Source organism: Sporothrix brasiliensis (assembly GCF_000820605.1).
Source record: "Sporothrix brasiliensis 5110 chromosome Unknown Cont21, whole genome shotgun sequence".
In the NCBI taxonomy this organism is placed as follows: Eukaryota; Fungi; Ascomycota; class Sordariomycetes; order Ophiostomatales; family Ophiostomataceae; genus Sporothrix; species Sporothrix brasiliensis.
The window spans coordinates 295,657-308,954 of NW_024467140.1; the positions used below are offsets into that span (position 1 = coordinate 295,657).

At 60.9% G+C, this 13,298-nt stretch overlaps 5 protein-coding genes across 5 annotated transcripts; 1 reads left to right on the forward strand and 4 right to left on the reverse strand.

Annotated features, from left to right (window-relative positions):
* Positions 1–1,058: 1,058 nt before the first annotated feature.
* Positions 1,059–2,987, reverse strand: SPBR_04815 (uncharacterized protein; the record flags this gene model as incomplete). The annotated part of the gene is made up of 2 exons (XM_040763092.1): positions 1,059–2,519; positions 2,733–2,987. The coding sequence occupies 2 exons, from the start codon at positions 2,985–2,987 to the stop codon at positions 1,059–1,061; spliced, it is 1,716 nt and encodes a 571-aa protein (XP_040615126.1).
* An 834-nt stretch (positions 2,988–3,821) lies between these two features.
* Positions 3,822–5,441, reverse strand: SPBR_04923 (uncharacterized protein; the record flags this gene model as incomplete). The annotated part of the gene is made up of 1 exon (XM_040763200.1): positions 3,822–5,441. One exon carries the CDS (start codon positions 5,439–5,441, stop codon positions 3,822–3,824), a length of 1,620 nt encoding a protein of 539 aa, XP_040615127.1.
* A 1,007-nt stretch (positions 5,442–6,448) lies between these two features.
* Positions 6,449–8,381, reverse strand: SPBR_04811 (chromatin structure-remodeling complex protein RSC7; the record flags this gene model as incomplete). The annotated part of the gene is made up of 2 exons (XM_040763088.1): positions 6,449–8,268; positions 8,321–8,381. 2 exons carry the CDS (start codon positions 8,379–8,381, stop codon positions 6,449–6,451), a joined length of 1,881 nt encoding a protein of 626 aa, XP_040615128.1.
* Positions 8,382–9,263: 882 nt separating this feature from the next.
* On the forward strand, positions 9,264–9,696 carry SPBR_08953 (uncharacterized protein; the record flags this gene model as incomplete). The annotated part of the gene is made up of 2 exons (XM_040767079.1): positions 9,264–9,630; positions 9,683–9,696. The coding sequence occupies 2 exons, from the start codon at positions 9,264–9,266 to the stop codon at positions 9,694–9,696; spliced, it is 381 nt and encodes a 126-aa protein (XP_040615129.1).
* A 270-nt stretch (positions 9,697–9,966) lies between these two features.
* On the reverse strand, positions 9,967–13,015 carry SPBR_04630 (guanine nucleotide exchange factor; the record flags this gene model as incomplete). Its single annotated transcript, XM_040762907.1, has 3 exons — positions 9,967–10,009; positions 10,088–12,831; positions 12,905–13,015. 3 exons carry the CDS (start codon positions 13,013–13,015, stop codon positions 9,967–9,969), a joined length of 2,898 nt encoding a protein of 965 aa, XP_040615130.1.
* Between the last annotated feature and the right edge of the window lie 283 nt (positions 13,016–13,298).

Genomic DNA, 13,298 nt, shown 5'->3' on the forward strand with positions numbered 1-13,298 from the left:
GCGTATTGGCCGTCGTCAATTTACAGACAATCACGTGGAAGAGGCATTTGTCTTGCTCTCTTGCTCTCTTGCTCTCTTGCTCTCTTGCTCTCTTCCTCTGTGCTGCAGTGCAAATGGGGAAGCAATATCGGGCGGCGGTTTGTGTTCCTTTGGGGAATGAGGACTGCGCGGAGTCGTAGGAGGGGTGGGTGGGAAACGTGGGAATGAACTCTTCGGGAACAACGTCGACAAAACGTGCGTCCAGCCCCCCAGGCATGCACCTAGGACGGTCATCCCGGGTTCGAATTGCATGGCTGCAGGCTGAAGACTGACCCGGCGTCCCCATTTCCCCATTCAGCATGTTAACCGCTCGATTGTGCGTCCTTCATGGACGTGGGGACACAAACCGACTTGCATGCACTGCAAAGCCGTCACACCCGTTTTGGCTCTTGGCTTGTCTGTTTTGATTTCCCTATTGCTTGACAATCAATCTCCCATACAGAGCCTAGACTGAGATCACCAAGTGCACTTTATGTTCCCTGGAGTCCCCGCCATTCAACGGAATCGGCGGCATCTGGTCGTCCCGATGGAGGGCAGGCCGAGGTCGCAAAAATAAGCCGCTGGTCGAAGACTGACGATGCAGTGGGGGAGGGATTTGCTAACCTCCTCGTTCTCTCGCTCATTGCGGCCCAACTTGGATAAAAGACGTCGTCACTGGCCGGACGCGGACGCGCATGCTGCAATGCACGATGCAGGCAGACCATGGGCATTCGGGTCATGAATCTGGGAGATTGTCCTGCTATTCGATTAGTACAGCGAGAGAAGACGGCAGACAACTGCTAGTCACAAAACTGTGTGCCGCATAATCGAGAGCTGCCCTGCACGTTCGCGAAGCAGGTAGCGAAGGAGAAACAGTAAGTCAAATGATGCAAGAAACTAGTAAAGAATAAACAATACAAGAGAGTGTCCAAAGTCCAAACAGTCATCCAACGAGGCCATGGTTCAACAATGTAGAAGTCATAAACAATTCCAAAAACAAAATGATTAAAAATGACACACGTGTCATCACCACCGCCTCGTCAGGCCCGAGGCTTCTTGCTCCGACCGCCGCCGCTGCTGCTGCCCTTGCCCGACGGAGGCGAGTGGTGACGGGACGCCTTGGAGGAACCCGCGCTCGGTGTGGGCTCTGGCGTCGGCTCAGGCATCGACTCAGGCATCGACTCAGGCATCGACTCAGGCATCGGCTCTGGCATCGACATGGCCATCGGATCCATCGCTGCTGCCTCTGCCTCAGCCTCTGCCTCCGTATCTGGAGCCGGCGTGCGCTGCTGGGCCTCCTCGAGCAGCTGGTCGAGCCCGCGCTGGATGGCCTTGAGCCGGTCGCTGCGGCCCCAGTCGACAATGTTGCGCACCATGCGGCGGAACCGCTTGTAGTCGTCCGGGCGGCTCAGCGCGTAGCAGTCCACGTTGGTCATGTAGAAGTTGAGCTCGTCCTGCTTCCACGACACGTAGAGGCGCGCGTCCTGTCCGTTCATGGCGACGCTGAATGCCGTGCTGTCGACACTGGCGACGGCCGTCACGCCGTCGGACTTGCTGCTGCCGCCCGTGCCCTTGCTCTTGCCCTTGCCTTTGCCCGTGCCCTTATCAAGTTTGGCTTGGGCGTACTCAAACAGCCGGCGGTTGAGTTTCTCGGCGATGCTCACACAGGTGGCCGCACCGGCGAGACACTGGTTGCCCGCCACCCACATGTTTCCCGCAACGCCCTTGAACTCCACCACAAAGAACGGGAAGATAAGAGCATTGTAGGTGCTGATGTCGTTGTTGGCAATCACCTCCGCAGACATCGTTTCTAGCTGGCTTTGGTGGCCCGCATCAGGGAACGCGTTCGCGCTGCCGTATCCGTACAATAGGTCCGGTGCGGGAGTACAAAACTTGGGTGCGGTCCCGCCCACATTGGGCACCACCTGTCGGCTCATAGGGACACGCATACACGTCTTAACCGCGTCGTACCCGTGGCCGCTCGGTAGGACATTGTCTGTGTAGTACTTTTCCACTGCCGCCTCCCCCGTACCTTCAAACATCTCATACCGATCTGGGTCTCGCAGCAGGTCTTCGTTGGTCGGCTCCGGCGAGTCACGTTCCAGCTTCACCCGTGCCATGAGCGCGTTCACGTGCTCAGGAAGAGGGTCCCAGTAGGGCCGCATGTGGATGTTGTTGGTAGCAAGCACCCTGCGGTAGGTATGGTGCTCCACGGCGGTACGCCCAGACGGCGACGACGACGAGTCACGCGTGTACTCGGAGCCCAATTCGGCTCCGGGCTGTCTTCCACGCAACGACGAGCCGCTGCTGGCGCGCGACCGCGACAGGGGCGTCCGCGGAATCGCAAATCCGTCGGCGTCCTTTCGGTCCATTGCTGGTGGTACAGACCGTGTCCTTTTTGGTGCTCTTTTGACCCTGACCGTGGTCTGCTCCTCTTCTCGCAGATGGTCGAGTGAGGAGTCGGAGCGGCAGTTGCGCTTGCGTTCAGACGATCCAACGGTCTGCAACCACTGTGACACAAAGGCGTCAAGTGGATCAAGGGGATGTGCAAGAGGCGCAAGAGGCGCAAGAGGTGCAAGAGGCGATGGAAGCCGTCTTGGACGGGGATGCTGGAGAGGCGTGTCTTGCACGTTCTGGCCATTTAGTCATGTGCTCTACAAAGAAGAAGAAGAAGAAGAAGAAGAAAACCCCTGCCACCTGCTATTGTCACCTACCTTCTCAAAGAGCGCACTGTCTTCGCCTTCGTCGACTTGTGATGCCAGACGGGCCTTTTTGTGTGCAGACGTGTCGTTGCTATCGTCCAGACCAGAAGACGCAAAGGCTCGCTTTGTGGGCGACGACGTCTTGCTGCCAACTGCTGTCTGTGTTTGTGTGGGCGTGAAACTGTCGTTTTGCAACGGCTGGTCTCTGTCGCGGTCTCCGTCTCCGTCAGGATGTTGTCCCTGGAGATGTTGTGAGCGACTGTTCATCGTGAAAAGACGTTGAGAGGCAGGAGAGACGGTGGCCTTTTATGTTCACATCGGGCTTGCTGAGCAGTTCACTCGACGCAAGAGCAGCTGCCGCTGCCTAGACGAAAAAGAGAGCTGGCCAGCTGTTTGGGCCGCTCGTCCAGCGCGCAGCCTCCTTTTCTTGGGTCGTCGTGAACTCGGCCAGAACCTCGGCCAGACAGGCCAAGCGAGGCGGTCGTGTACAATGACGACGGCGCGTCGAGATGATTGGGTGCTGTGTGGCCGTTCGTGATGGATGCACTTGATGCACTTGATGTGTTGGCCAAAATATGCAGCCTTTATGCCCCTGGAATCATGAACGTCGCCAGCAATGCGACCGTCTGCCAGGCAGCGACCATGGAGAGGTCGTGAACGAGGAGAGGACGACGCAAAGCAGACGTCCTTATCGCGAGACACTGGTCGCGGGCCGTCCGCGAATGCGTCGGGCGCTTAAATTGGTTGGTTCCCAGTTTCGTGAGATGTGTTGTTGCTTGTGGTTGTTGGCAAAGGTGTGGCAGGCAGCCTGGTGGGACCCACACAACCAACATACGGTCACGTGATGTTATTTACAAGACTCTTCATCTCCTCGTGTGAACAGAGTTGAGTTGAATCATTCACGCCCTGTCAGGCCTGGACGGCTTTTGGAAGAAAAACGCTGTATTTACTTTTGCAGGAGCAGATGCTTGATGGGGTTCTTTTCAGGAAAAATAAAATAAAAATAAAAATAAAGAGAGAGAGAGAGAGAATCCCATGACAGACAGAAGAAAAAGCAAAGAGGAAGACAAACACCTTAAATCGTCGCCACCTCACCAAGCCCTATGTCTCTTGCCGCTGATCCTTGCCCGTGACCCTGCCCGTGACCCTGCCCGAGGGGCTCCCTGCCGAGTCTGGTGAGCGCTGCCAAGCCTTGGATTCGCTTGCGTACCGCTTCCGGGTCTCCTCCAGAATGGCATCCAGCGACTGTCGGACGGCCCTGAGACGGTCGTTGCGGCCCCAGTCGATGATGTTGCGGACCATGCGACGGAAGTCGAGGTAATGGTCGGGCCGGCCCATGTGGAAGACTTGGACCGTCTGCGTGTAGTAGACGCGGTCGCCGTGCGTCCACGACACGTACAATCGGGCGTCGGCGCCGTTCATGGCGATGCTGAACGCCGAGCTTTCCACGGCGTGGATGACCTGCGCGTCGCGGCTGAAGGCGCGCAGCTGGCGATTAAGCGTCTCGGCCAGGCTGATGCAGGTGGCCGTGCCGCCCAGACATTGGTTGTCGGCCACGAGCATGTTGCCATCCACGCCTTTAAACTCAACGACAAGGAAGGGATACACGAGCGTGTCGGGCTCGTTGGTGGCCCGCACCTCGTGGTCCGTGTAAAACAGATGCGTTCGGTGGTCCTCGTCGGGGAAGGCATTGGCGCTGTTGTACCCATACAGCAGATCGGGCGTGGGCGTGCAGTACCGCGGCGCACGCAAACCCAGTGCATCCGTGCCGCGCGGGCCGTCGGCCGCAAAGGGGACCACCCGGCGGTTCATGGGCATGCGCGCGCTCGCCTGCAGGACATCGGCCGCGCCCGCCACGGGGAACATGGTCCTTGTGTAGTACGCCGCCACCCGGGGTTCGCCGGTGCCGCGCACCAGCGTCTGCCGATCTCGGTCGCGGAGCACCTCGTCTTCGGTGGGACCGGGCGAGTCGCGCTTCTTGCGCATCCGCGCCACGAGCGTCTCGACATGGTCGGGCAAGGGTTCCCAGTCGTCGCGGAAGTGGATGTTGTTGTGCTCCAGCACGTCCCGGTAGTCTGCATCGTCAACACGGATGCGCGGCCCGGACGGCAACGAAGAATCGCCGGTGTAGACAGACCCTGGGCCTTTGCGTGAACGGTCGGTCGAATGGGCCCATGACTCTGGGATCTGCGGGATCGTATAACCGTCGGCATCCTTTCGACTTAGGTCTGGTGGTGCAGAACGTGGCCTCTTTGGTGTGTCCTTGACCTTGTCGTAGGCCGTCGCCTTTTCTTCGACAAGCTTGGTCTGTTCCTCGTCTCGTAGTGGACTGCGTGAGGAGGCAGAACGACAGTTGCGCTGGCGTTCAGACGATCCAACGGTCTGTAACCACTGCGACACAAAGGCGTCCAGCGGGTCAAGAGGATGTGCAAGAGGCGATGGAAGCCGGTTTGGACGAGGATGGTGTAAGGGCGTTTCTAGTAGGTCAGTTGGCGGTATGAAAATAGCGTCGTCTTTGTCGACTTGACTTGGTAGACGTGCTCTCTTAGGTGCAGACGTGTCGTGATCCAGGCATGGTGCAAAGGCTCGTTTTGTGGGTGACGAGGTCTTGATACCAGCTGCTGTCTGCGTCTGAGTGAAAGTGTCGTTGTGCAGCCGTTCATAGCTATCTCGATCTCCAGCAGAGTGCTGTCCCCGGGGATTTTGCGTGTGGCCATTCATTGTTTAAAATAATAATAATAATAAAACCTGAGCGGCAGGACAAGACAGCGGCGCAGGAAGTAGCCGCCGCTGCCTCGGCTTAAAGACGAGCGCCGGCTCACTGCTTGGGCCGCTCGTCAAGCGTGCAGCCTCCCTTGGGTCGTCGTGAATGTGGCCGTGCAGAACGACAGCTGCGCGTCAAGACGACTGGATGCTGTTGACTCGTTCGTGATGGATGCACTTTTTCAAATGTGCAGACGTTTTATGCCCCTGGCATCAAGCAAGTCGCGAGCGATGCGACCGCTAGCAAATATGGAAGTCATAAGGAAAAGAGGGCGCCGGAAAACAAATGGTCCATTTTTGCTAGAGAAATTCGTCGCCAGCCGTCGTGAAGCGATGTGTTGTTTGCGGTTGTTGGTTTGTTGGCTGCTCGTGTGGTAGGCAGCGTCGGCCACACACAACCAGATCACGCCGTCACGTGATACTGTGTGCGAACATCGTCACCTCTTTGACAGAGCAAAGTTCGGATTCACAGCATACACGGTGACAGGCGCGGTGATTTTGATGGAAAAAATAGTATCTGTTTATTTTGTCGGAGCTGACTCAACTTTTCGTTCAAGGCAGACAAATAAAGGATACAAAATTCGATAAAAAGTACGTTGGAACACAAAATAAATCAAAAGTCAAAAGGTCAAAAGGACTACAAAAAAAGACAAATGAGAAAGTAAACGACATAAAACCGTCAAAAATGCACATGAAGTAATTTATCGAATCAGATTACTGCATTATCGAGTATCTCCCTTTTAAAGCCCGGTCTCCATGTCCCATCCGTACTTGTACACGTGGATCGGACTAAATCAACAATAGCAAAAATAAAAGCGAAAACATATCCCTGGCGCAAGTCAATGACACAACAAAGAACAGATCCTCATACACCGTCCCAAAAATCAAGCAAATAACCTTCTTTCCACACCGCCACTCGCAGCCTTCCCGCCCACGGCCCCCTTTGCCGCCGCCGCCACCGTCTCCTACAACGTCATGGCGTACGGCACAATGGCCTTGTCAATGACGGGCTCCCGGCGGCTCATGCTCGTGGCCTCGGGGCCCCACTGCCCAAACCACGCCTGCTCCTTGTCGACGGCGGCGTCAAAGGCGGCACGGCACTCGGCGGGCAGCAGCGCGCGGATGTCGTCGGGCACGGCCGCCAGGCCTTGGAAGGGGGCCAGCAAGTCGGCCTGTTTGTTGTCGACAGCGTTGTTGTTGTTGCCGCCGCCGTCGTCGTCGATGCGGTAGCGGTCGTAGGCGGCCGGGGCGATGCCGGCGGGGGGTGTTTCGAGGTGCATGTCGGCGACGTAAAAGTTGCGCGCGACCAGCGGGGACAGCGCCGGGAAGGCGGTGGTCGCGTCCGCGTCCGCGTCCGCGCCGTCGCCCGCAACTGCTTCCGCGCCGTCCTGCACCAGGACCGCCCGCGCCCGCTGGGGCTGCATGCTGGCCGGGTACTGCACCAGGTTGGTGTGGATGTCGTAGACGCCCGCGAGCGTGGTGCCGCGCGCGGCCGTCAGCATGCTGTTGAAGCTGCTGGCCTCGCGGGCGTGCTCGAGCTGCCAGTTGTAGTCGTTGACGGCGACGCGGCGCCGCTTGGCGTCGGCGGCCTTGTAGAGCGTGTGGGCGTGCGCCGAGGCTCCGCCGGCCCCGCCGCCGCCGACACGCTCGACAAGGCCGCCACCGCCGCCCTGTCCGCCGCCGCCGCCGCCGCCGGACGCGTGGTACACGGCGCTCGCGCCGTGCCAGGCCACGTACTGGTTCTTGTTGTAGGGCTCGCCGGGCACGACAATGTCGTTGGGGTCGGCCAGGGCGCCCTCGACGACGGGCGGCGCGCCCTCCTCCTCGTTGGCCAGCGTGTAGTCGTCGATGACGCGGCGGCCGCCGACGATAATCAGGGCGCCGAACTCGCGGAAGACGGAGCGCGCCGTCACGATGCCAATGGCGCGGCCCTTGTAGCTGTGGGGGATGATGTCGCGCTCAATCATGTCGCGCTTCTCGTCGTCGCCGACAATGATCTTGTAGAGGCGCTTGTGCTTGGTGAAGAAGAGGTACGAGTCGCGGAAGCCGACGCAGCGCGCCGGCTCCGTCGACAGCATGTACAGCCGCGAGCCGCGGCCCGCCACCGTAAACGTGCGGCAGCGGTACTCGCGCCCGCCCTGCAGGTTGCCGTCCTTGTCGACCTTGGTCTCGCCCACCGGGTCCTCGGGCAGGTCCAGCTCGTCGTTGACAATGTCGACCACGTTACCGTCCTTGTCAATCACCTGCTGCAGCGGCCCACCGCCCGGTCCGCCGTGCCCGTCCTGGCGGTCGCCCTTCCGCCCGCCACGACCCCGCCAGCCGCCGCGCCCGCGTCGCCGGGGCGTCAGCGTCTCGCCGCGCTCCTTGGCGAGGGCGGCGGCCTGTGCGGCGGCAATCTCGCTCTCGCTCATGGGCACCTCGACCATGCCGTCCCAGTCTGGCGGCCGGTTCTTTGGCGGCCGTCCGAGGCGTTTGCGGCGGATCATCATGACGGGCGCGGGCGACGCCGCGGGCGACTTGGTGGCGGCCGAGGCGACGCCCGATGCCGGGGCCGAGGCCTCGTCGGCCGTGTCGTTGTTGGTGTTTTCGTTTTCGTTTCCGTTCCGGTTGTCGTTGTCGCCGTTCTGTGCGTCTTTGTCGTGTGCGTCGTCTTTTGCGTCGTCTTTTGCGTCGTCTCCTGCGTCGTCTTGTGCGTCGTCGTTGTGTGTGGTGTCGGCTGCCTCGTCAGCGGTCACGTCGGCCATGACTTCGTCTTCGGCCGGGTCCACGTTCTTGGGTGTCCGCTCTGCGTGTTGTCAGTCGACGGCCCTCAAAGCGACGATCAGTGCTTCACCTACCAAGAGCTGCTGCTGCGCGTCGAGCTGCAGCGCGCCCAGAGCGCCTCCCGTATTCCACCATCGTGGGCAGCCGTGTTGTGTCCGTCAGCAGGCGGGCTGGCAGTGCGGCTGTTTCTCTGGTGTGTTTCGTTTTGTGGTCGTGGTCGTGATGCGCTGGTCGATGGACCTCGAGGCTGCTCGATGGATCCTTTGCGGCGATTGGAGACTGCTTTAGAATGGCATTTTGCAGACGCGGCGCGCCGTGGCAGGGGAACGGCTAAAGTGGACCCCGTCTGTGAAAGATGACTAAGACAGTACGATGAGCTACATGCACCGTATAACACACTGTACATAATCTCAGTTGAAGCAACAACATGAGATTCAATTCAGTTCAATTCAGTTCAATTCCATTCAATGCTGTTCATGGTCTATTTGCGGACGGTAAGCATCGCAAGAGCTCCTATGTACATACGCTCCAATGATACTTTACGCAGCTAGTGATGACTGTCTGAAGCAGCCTCATAGAGCCTCATCAGCCTCCTGTTTGGCGATCTTGTTGATGTTCTCTCTCTAGAGATCTGTCTGTCCTTTCTGCCGCTCTCTGTTGCTCTCTGTCCTTTATTCAATTCTTGAGAACATCTCGCTCTTTTCTGAATATTTTAATCCAATCAGTGGCATGTCTGTTTCACAATCTGCCGTTCGACGGTCGATCACGGAGAAATAAAGCCACGAGCAAAGTCTGTTTGGCGCATGCGTGGCACGGCTGGTGGCCGCCCCATGTATCAGGTTTTGACAGTCGTCCCAGATCCCCGTGTGTCGGGTCAGCGTCGAGGGAGAGGGCGAGACGGGTGTAGGGGATGGTGAGGTAACCATGACAATGGTTGGTGAGTGCTCGTAGTCCAGCAGTCTAGCTGCTTCAGTCAATATCAACAATCACCCAATCACCATTCACCATAATCACCTCATGTCTTCTGTTCTCGCCCCCCCCGAAGCCGCCTCGCGGACAACGTCTCCGACCCGACGGTCAGCCGTCGCGTCCGTCTCGTCCGTCGCGGCCGCCGCCGTTGGTGCCGCCTCAGCAACACTCCGTCGCCTGGGGCTGCTGTCCGACACGTCGCTGGCGACGGCGGAGAAAGGCAAGGCGGTCGCGGCGAGGCACGACGCGGGGGACAAGGAAAGCCAGAGTGCGAGCGAGAGCGAGAGCGACGCCGACTCGTCCGTCTCCATGCACGCCCACAGCCACGGCCACAACCGCCACAACCACCGCGACTACGATCCCGAGACGGACTGGGCGTACGAGCTGCCGCTGTCGCTGCCCGTGGGCGCCTACTGTACGTGCAGTCTGTGTTTTGCGGCTTTGCTGTGCTCCTGCTAACTGCATAGACTGGTATTTTTAGAGGGTGCCGTGGCGGCGTTGTCGACATGGATTTTATTGTATTGTACCAATAGGCTGTCGTTCTATATGCAGGCTACGGGGTACGGATCGTGAGAGATTGTGCAAGGCAATGTAGTGTTGGTGGAGGCGGGAACAGGTGGAAAAGGAGTGCGGTGTGATGTGAGTAGACGGTAAAAAGGCAAACATCCGCCAATGGTATTCGCTGGAGAGAGACGGAGAGACAGAGAGGAAACTGGAGAGAAAACAGCGACACAAATTGCAATCCACATCATTACTGCGACAGCGCGAGACACGCGTCCACGGCAAGGCCGACCCTAGATTGTCAGTGAACTGTTAGCGAGACGAACGAATGTGACGCCGCTGGGAGGCTCGGAGAGGAGAAGGAAACGCACCGCCCCTCCTTCTGGTAGACGACGTCGCTGATGATGTCGCGGTCCAGGTCGGGAAACATGCCGGCCAGCGTCTCGACAATGTTGGCGTGCTCGACGCGGTGCAGGCGCTGGGCCTCGGCGGTCTCGGCGCTGGCCTGGCGCGCCGCGGCCTCTTCGGCGGAGAGGGCCTGCCTGCGTGTGGCCGTGGCCGTGGCCGTGGCAGTGGCAGTGGCCGGGTCGCCGCCCTCGGCGTCTCGGCCCGGACTCCGGCCGCGTGGGTGGGCGGCGCCGTCGGTCGGCGACGCCGGGTCCTCGGCAAACAGGCGGCCAATCGTGCTCAGCGGGCGCTGGATGGTGCGCAGCAGACCGGTGATGGCGTCTCTTTCGCCGTCGTCGGCATCTCCGTCGTCGGCATCTCCATCGTCACCATCTCCAGCGTCTGCTTTGTCACCGCCTCCCTCGATCCCCTCCCGTGGCCTCGCCGTTCGTGGCGTCCTCGGCCGGTCCACATCGGCCGACGTGCGTGCCGACGGGCCCGCTCCCGACGGGTCGCCCGGTTGCAACGAAGCGCCGGCCGCCTTGTGCCCCGCGGTCTTTTCGTCGTCGCCGTCGCCCTCGGGCGGAATGGGCAGCGGCGGCGACGCCGCGCGGTGCTTCTCGGCAATGGCAGAGACGGCGGCCTCGACGTTGGCCTCGAACTCGGCGTCGGTGATGGTGAGGGTGGTGCGGTCCATGTTTTCGATAAACTGGACGGCGCCCATGAGCGACGACAGGTAGTAGCCGGCCTCGCCGGCCAGCTTGTCCTGGTGGCGGAAGCGCAGGATGTACTGGACGTTGGACACGAGGTGGTCCGGGTTGGCCTGCAGCACGACGTAGATGAGCAGGGGCATGAAGGCGTCGGCGGACTCGTCGGCCTTGTTGTGCTTGAGGAGCCCGAAGATGACCTTGCAGCAGTTGAGCACGCAGATGATCTTGTCGCGCGGCGCGCGGTACGTCTTGATCTTGAGCAGCTCCTGCTGGGCCAGGCGCAGGAACCGCCGGCCGCTCTCTTCGGCCGCGACGGGCGCAATGTCGAGGTGGCGCTCGCGCACCCAGCCGTAGATTGTGATTTTCTGCGACAGCACCTCGTCGCGCTCGACGTCTTCCTGGTGCTGGCCGCGGCGCCCGGGCCCCATGGGCCGCTCGCCGCCGCGGCGCTTGGGCCGCGCGCCGGGGATGGGCTGGGGCGGCGGGATGGCCGGCGAGAAGGTCTGCGAGTACAGGCGGTTCATGACGAGCTTCTCCATGCCCTCGCGGGCGTTGTCGAACGCGGCGTCCGACAGGTCGCGCCAGACCTCGCAGACGGCCATCTTGTCGGCGATAAAGGCCAGAAAGTCGCTGATGATCTTGACCTGCTCGTGCACCATCCACTGCTTCTTGGCAAACTCGGCCAGAAACGACTTGAGATAGCGCGCGACCGGGTCGGCCTTTTTGTGCCGCAGCTGCTCGAGGAAGCGGTGGAAGTCAAAGGGCAGGCTCGGCTCGGGCTCGGGGGCCGGCGGCGGTGGACGGTGGAGCGACACGGTGGGGGACATGGGGCCGTTGTTGTCGGAGGTGGCCCGTGCCTCCGCACCCTCCATGGTGCCGTCCATGCTGTCCTCGCTGTCCTTGGGCGGCACCGGCGGTCCGCGGTCCTCGCCCTTGCCCTTGTCGATGCCTCCGCCGCTCGTTGTCGCGCTGGCCTCCCCGTCCTCGCCACCCTCCTCCGCCCCCTCCTCCGCCCCCCCGTCGCCCGGCATCGCCTTCACGCTCTCTTTGATGTGCTGCGCCAGCCCCGGCGCCAGCGGTTCCAGGCTCGACTTGCGCGGCGGGTGGCTGCCGCCAACGCCCACGCCAACGCCCACGCCAACGCCGCCTGCTGCGGCCGCCGACGACACCGACAGCGGAGGCGCCAGCATGGGCGCCGCAATCTCGAGCCGCGGGCTCATGACCTCGTCTTCGCCGGGCCCGCCGCCGTCGCCGCTGAACTGCTCCATAATGGTCTGGATCTCGGAGCGGCGCGTCGCGGCGCCACCGGGATGGCCGGCGTCGTCGTCGCTGAGGTACCGACGGTCCTCGCCGTCGGTGTCGGCCGCCTCGGACTGCGTGGGTGACCGCGTGGGTGACCGCGGTGGCGAGCGCTGAGGCGAGCGCTGGGACGCGGCATGGGACGTCGACCGCGACGGCGGGTGGGAGGTCATGGGCGTGGCGGGCGTGGGGTCGATGTAGGTCGAGGTCGCCGACGAGGGGGCCAGCGACAGGCCGGCGAGGGGTGTCCGCGGCGGCTTGAGCGTGGCGACGGAGGCTTCAATGTTGTGGTCGTTGTCGTGGTTGTCGTCATCATTGTCATCATCGCCCAGTCCTTCGGGATCGTCAAAGGGGTCAAACGGTTTTGGTGCTGGTTCGGTGTCTGTGGGTTCTGCCGACTCTGCCGACTCTGCCGGCTCTGTTGCTGCTGGCACAGCTCCCGATGCTTCTACAGCTCCGGATCCGACTCCCTCGACTCCCTCGACACCGTCGACACCCGTCTCCTCCTTCTCCATGCTCTCTACGCGGCGCGGGCCGCTCGCATCTTCCTCTGCGAGGACAGTCGGTTTTGACTCGGAGCGCGTGCTCTCGTGCGTCGACATGCAGGACGTGTCCGTGTGTCCGTGTGTCCGCGTGTGTCTCGGGCCAAGTCGTGGTGGGCGGTGGGCTAGAGATGCTCGTGTTGTGGTGGTGGGAAGGGCGATGTTGACAGGGGAAGGCTGCGAGATGCAATCTCAGAAAAGGAGGGGCTCTGGGCCAGCCACACGGGCAGCACCAAGGCCCTAAACGGACCCGCACGAGCAGCAACAGTGGCCGCCTGGGCACCTGACGTCGTGGCGTATCAGCGTAGCGTCCCAACTTGCTTGGGGCACTGGCGGACACCTGGTGGGCACTGGAGCTCATGGTTTTAGGGGCCTTTCGGGGAGAGCGGGGTTAAACCTCCGTTGCCGTTGGGGGTCTTGGTTAGCGGCGGGTGCTAATCGTGACGGCCTTCCATCCTTACATTACAGAATAGCCTCATTTGAGTCGCCTTATGACGATGCCTTCACGGGGTATACGACTTATTGCCATGTGTCTGTATTGATTCTCATGTTGTACTCGTAAGTCTCTTTACAGAAAGAATTGCAGGCCCACAGAAACTCTATACCAAGTGGGATGCATTCCTTGCTGAAGAAATACTCCGTTC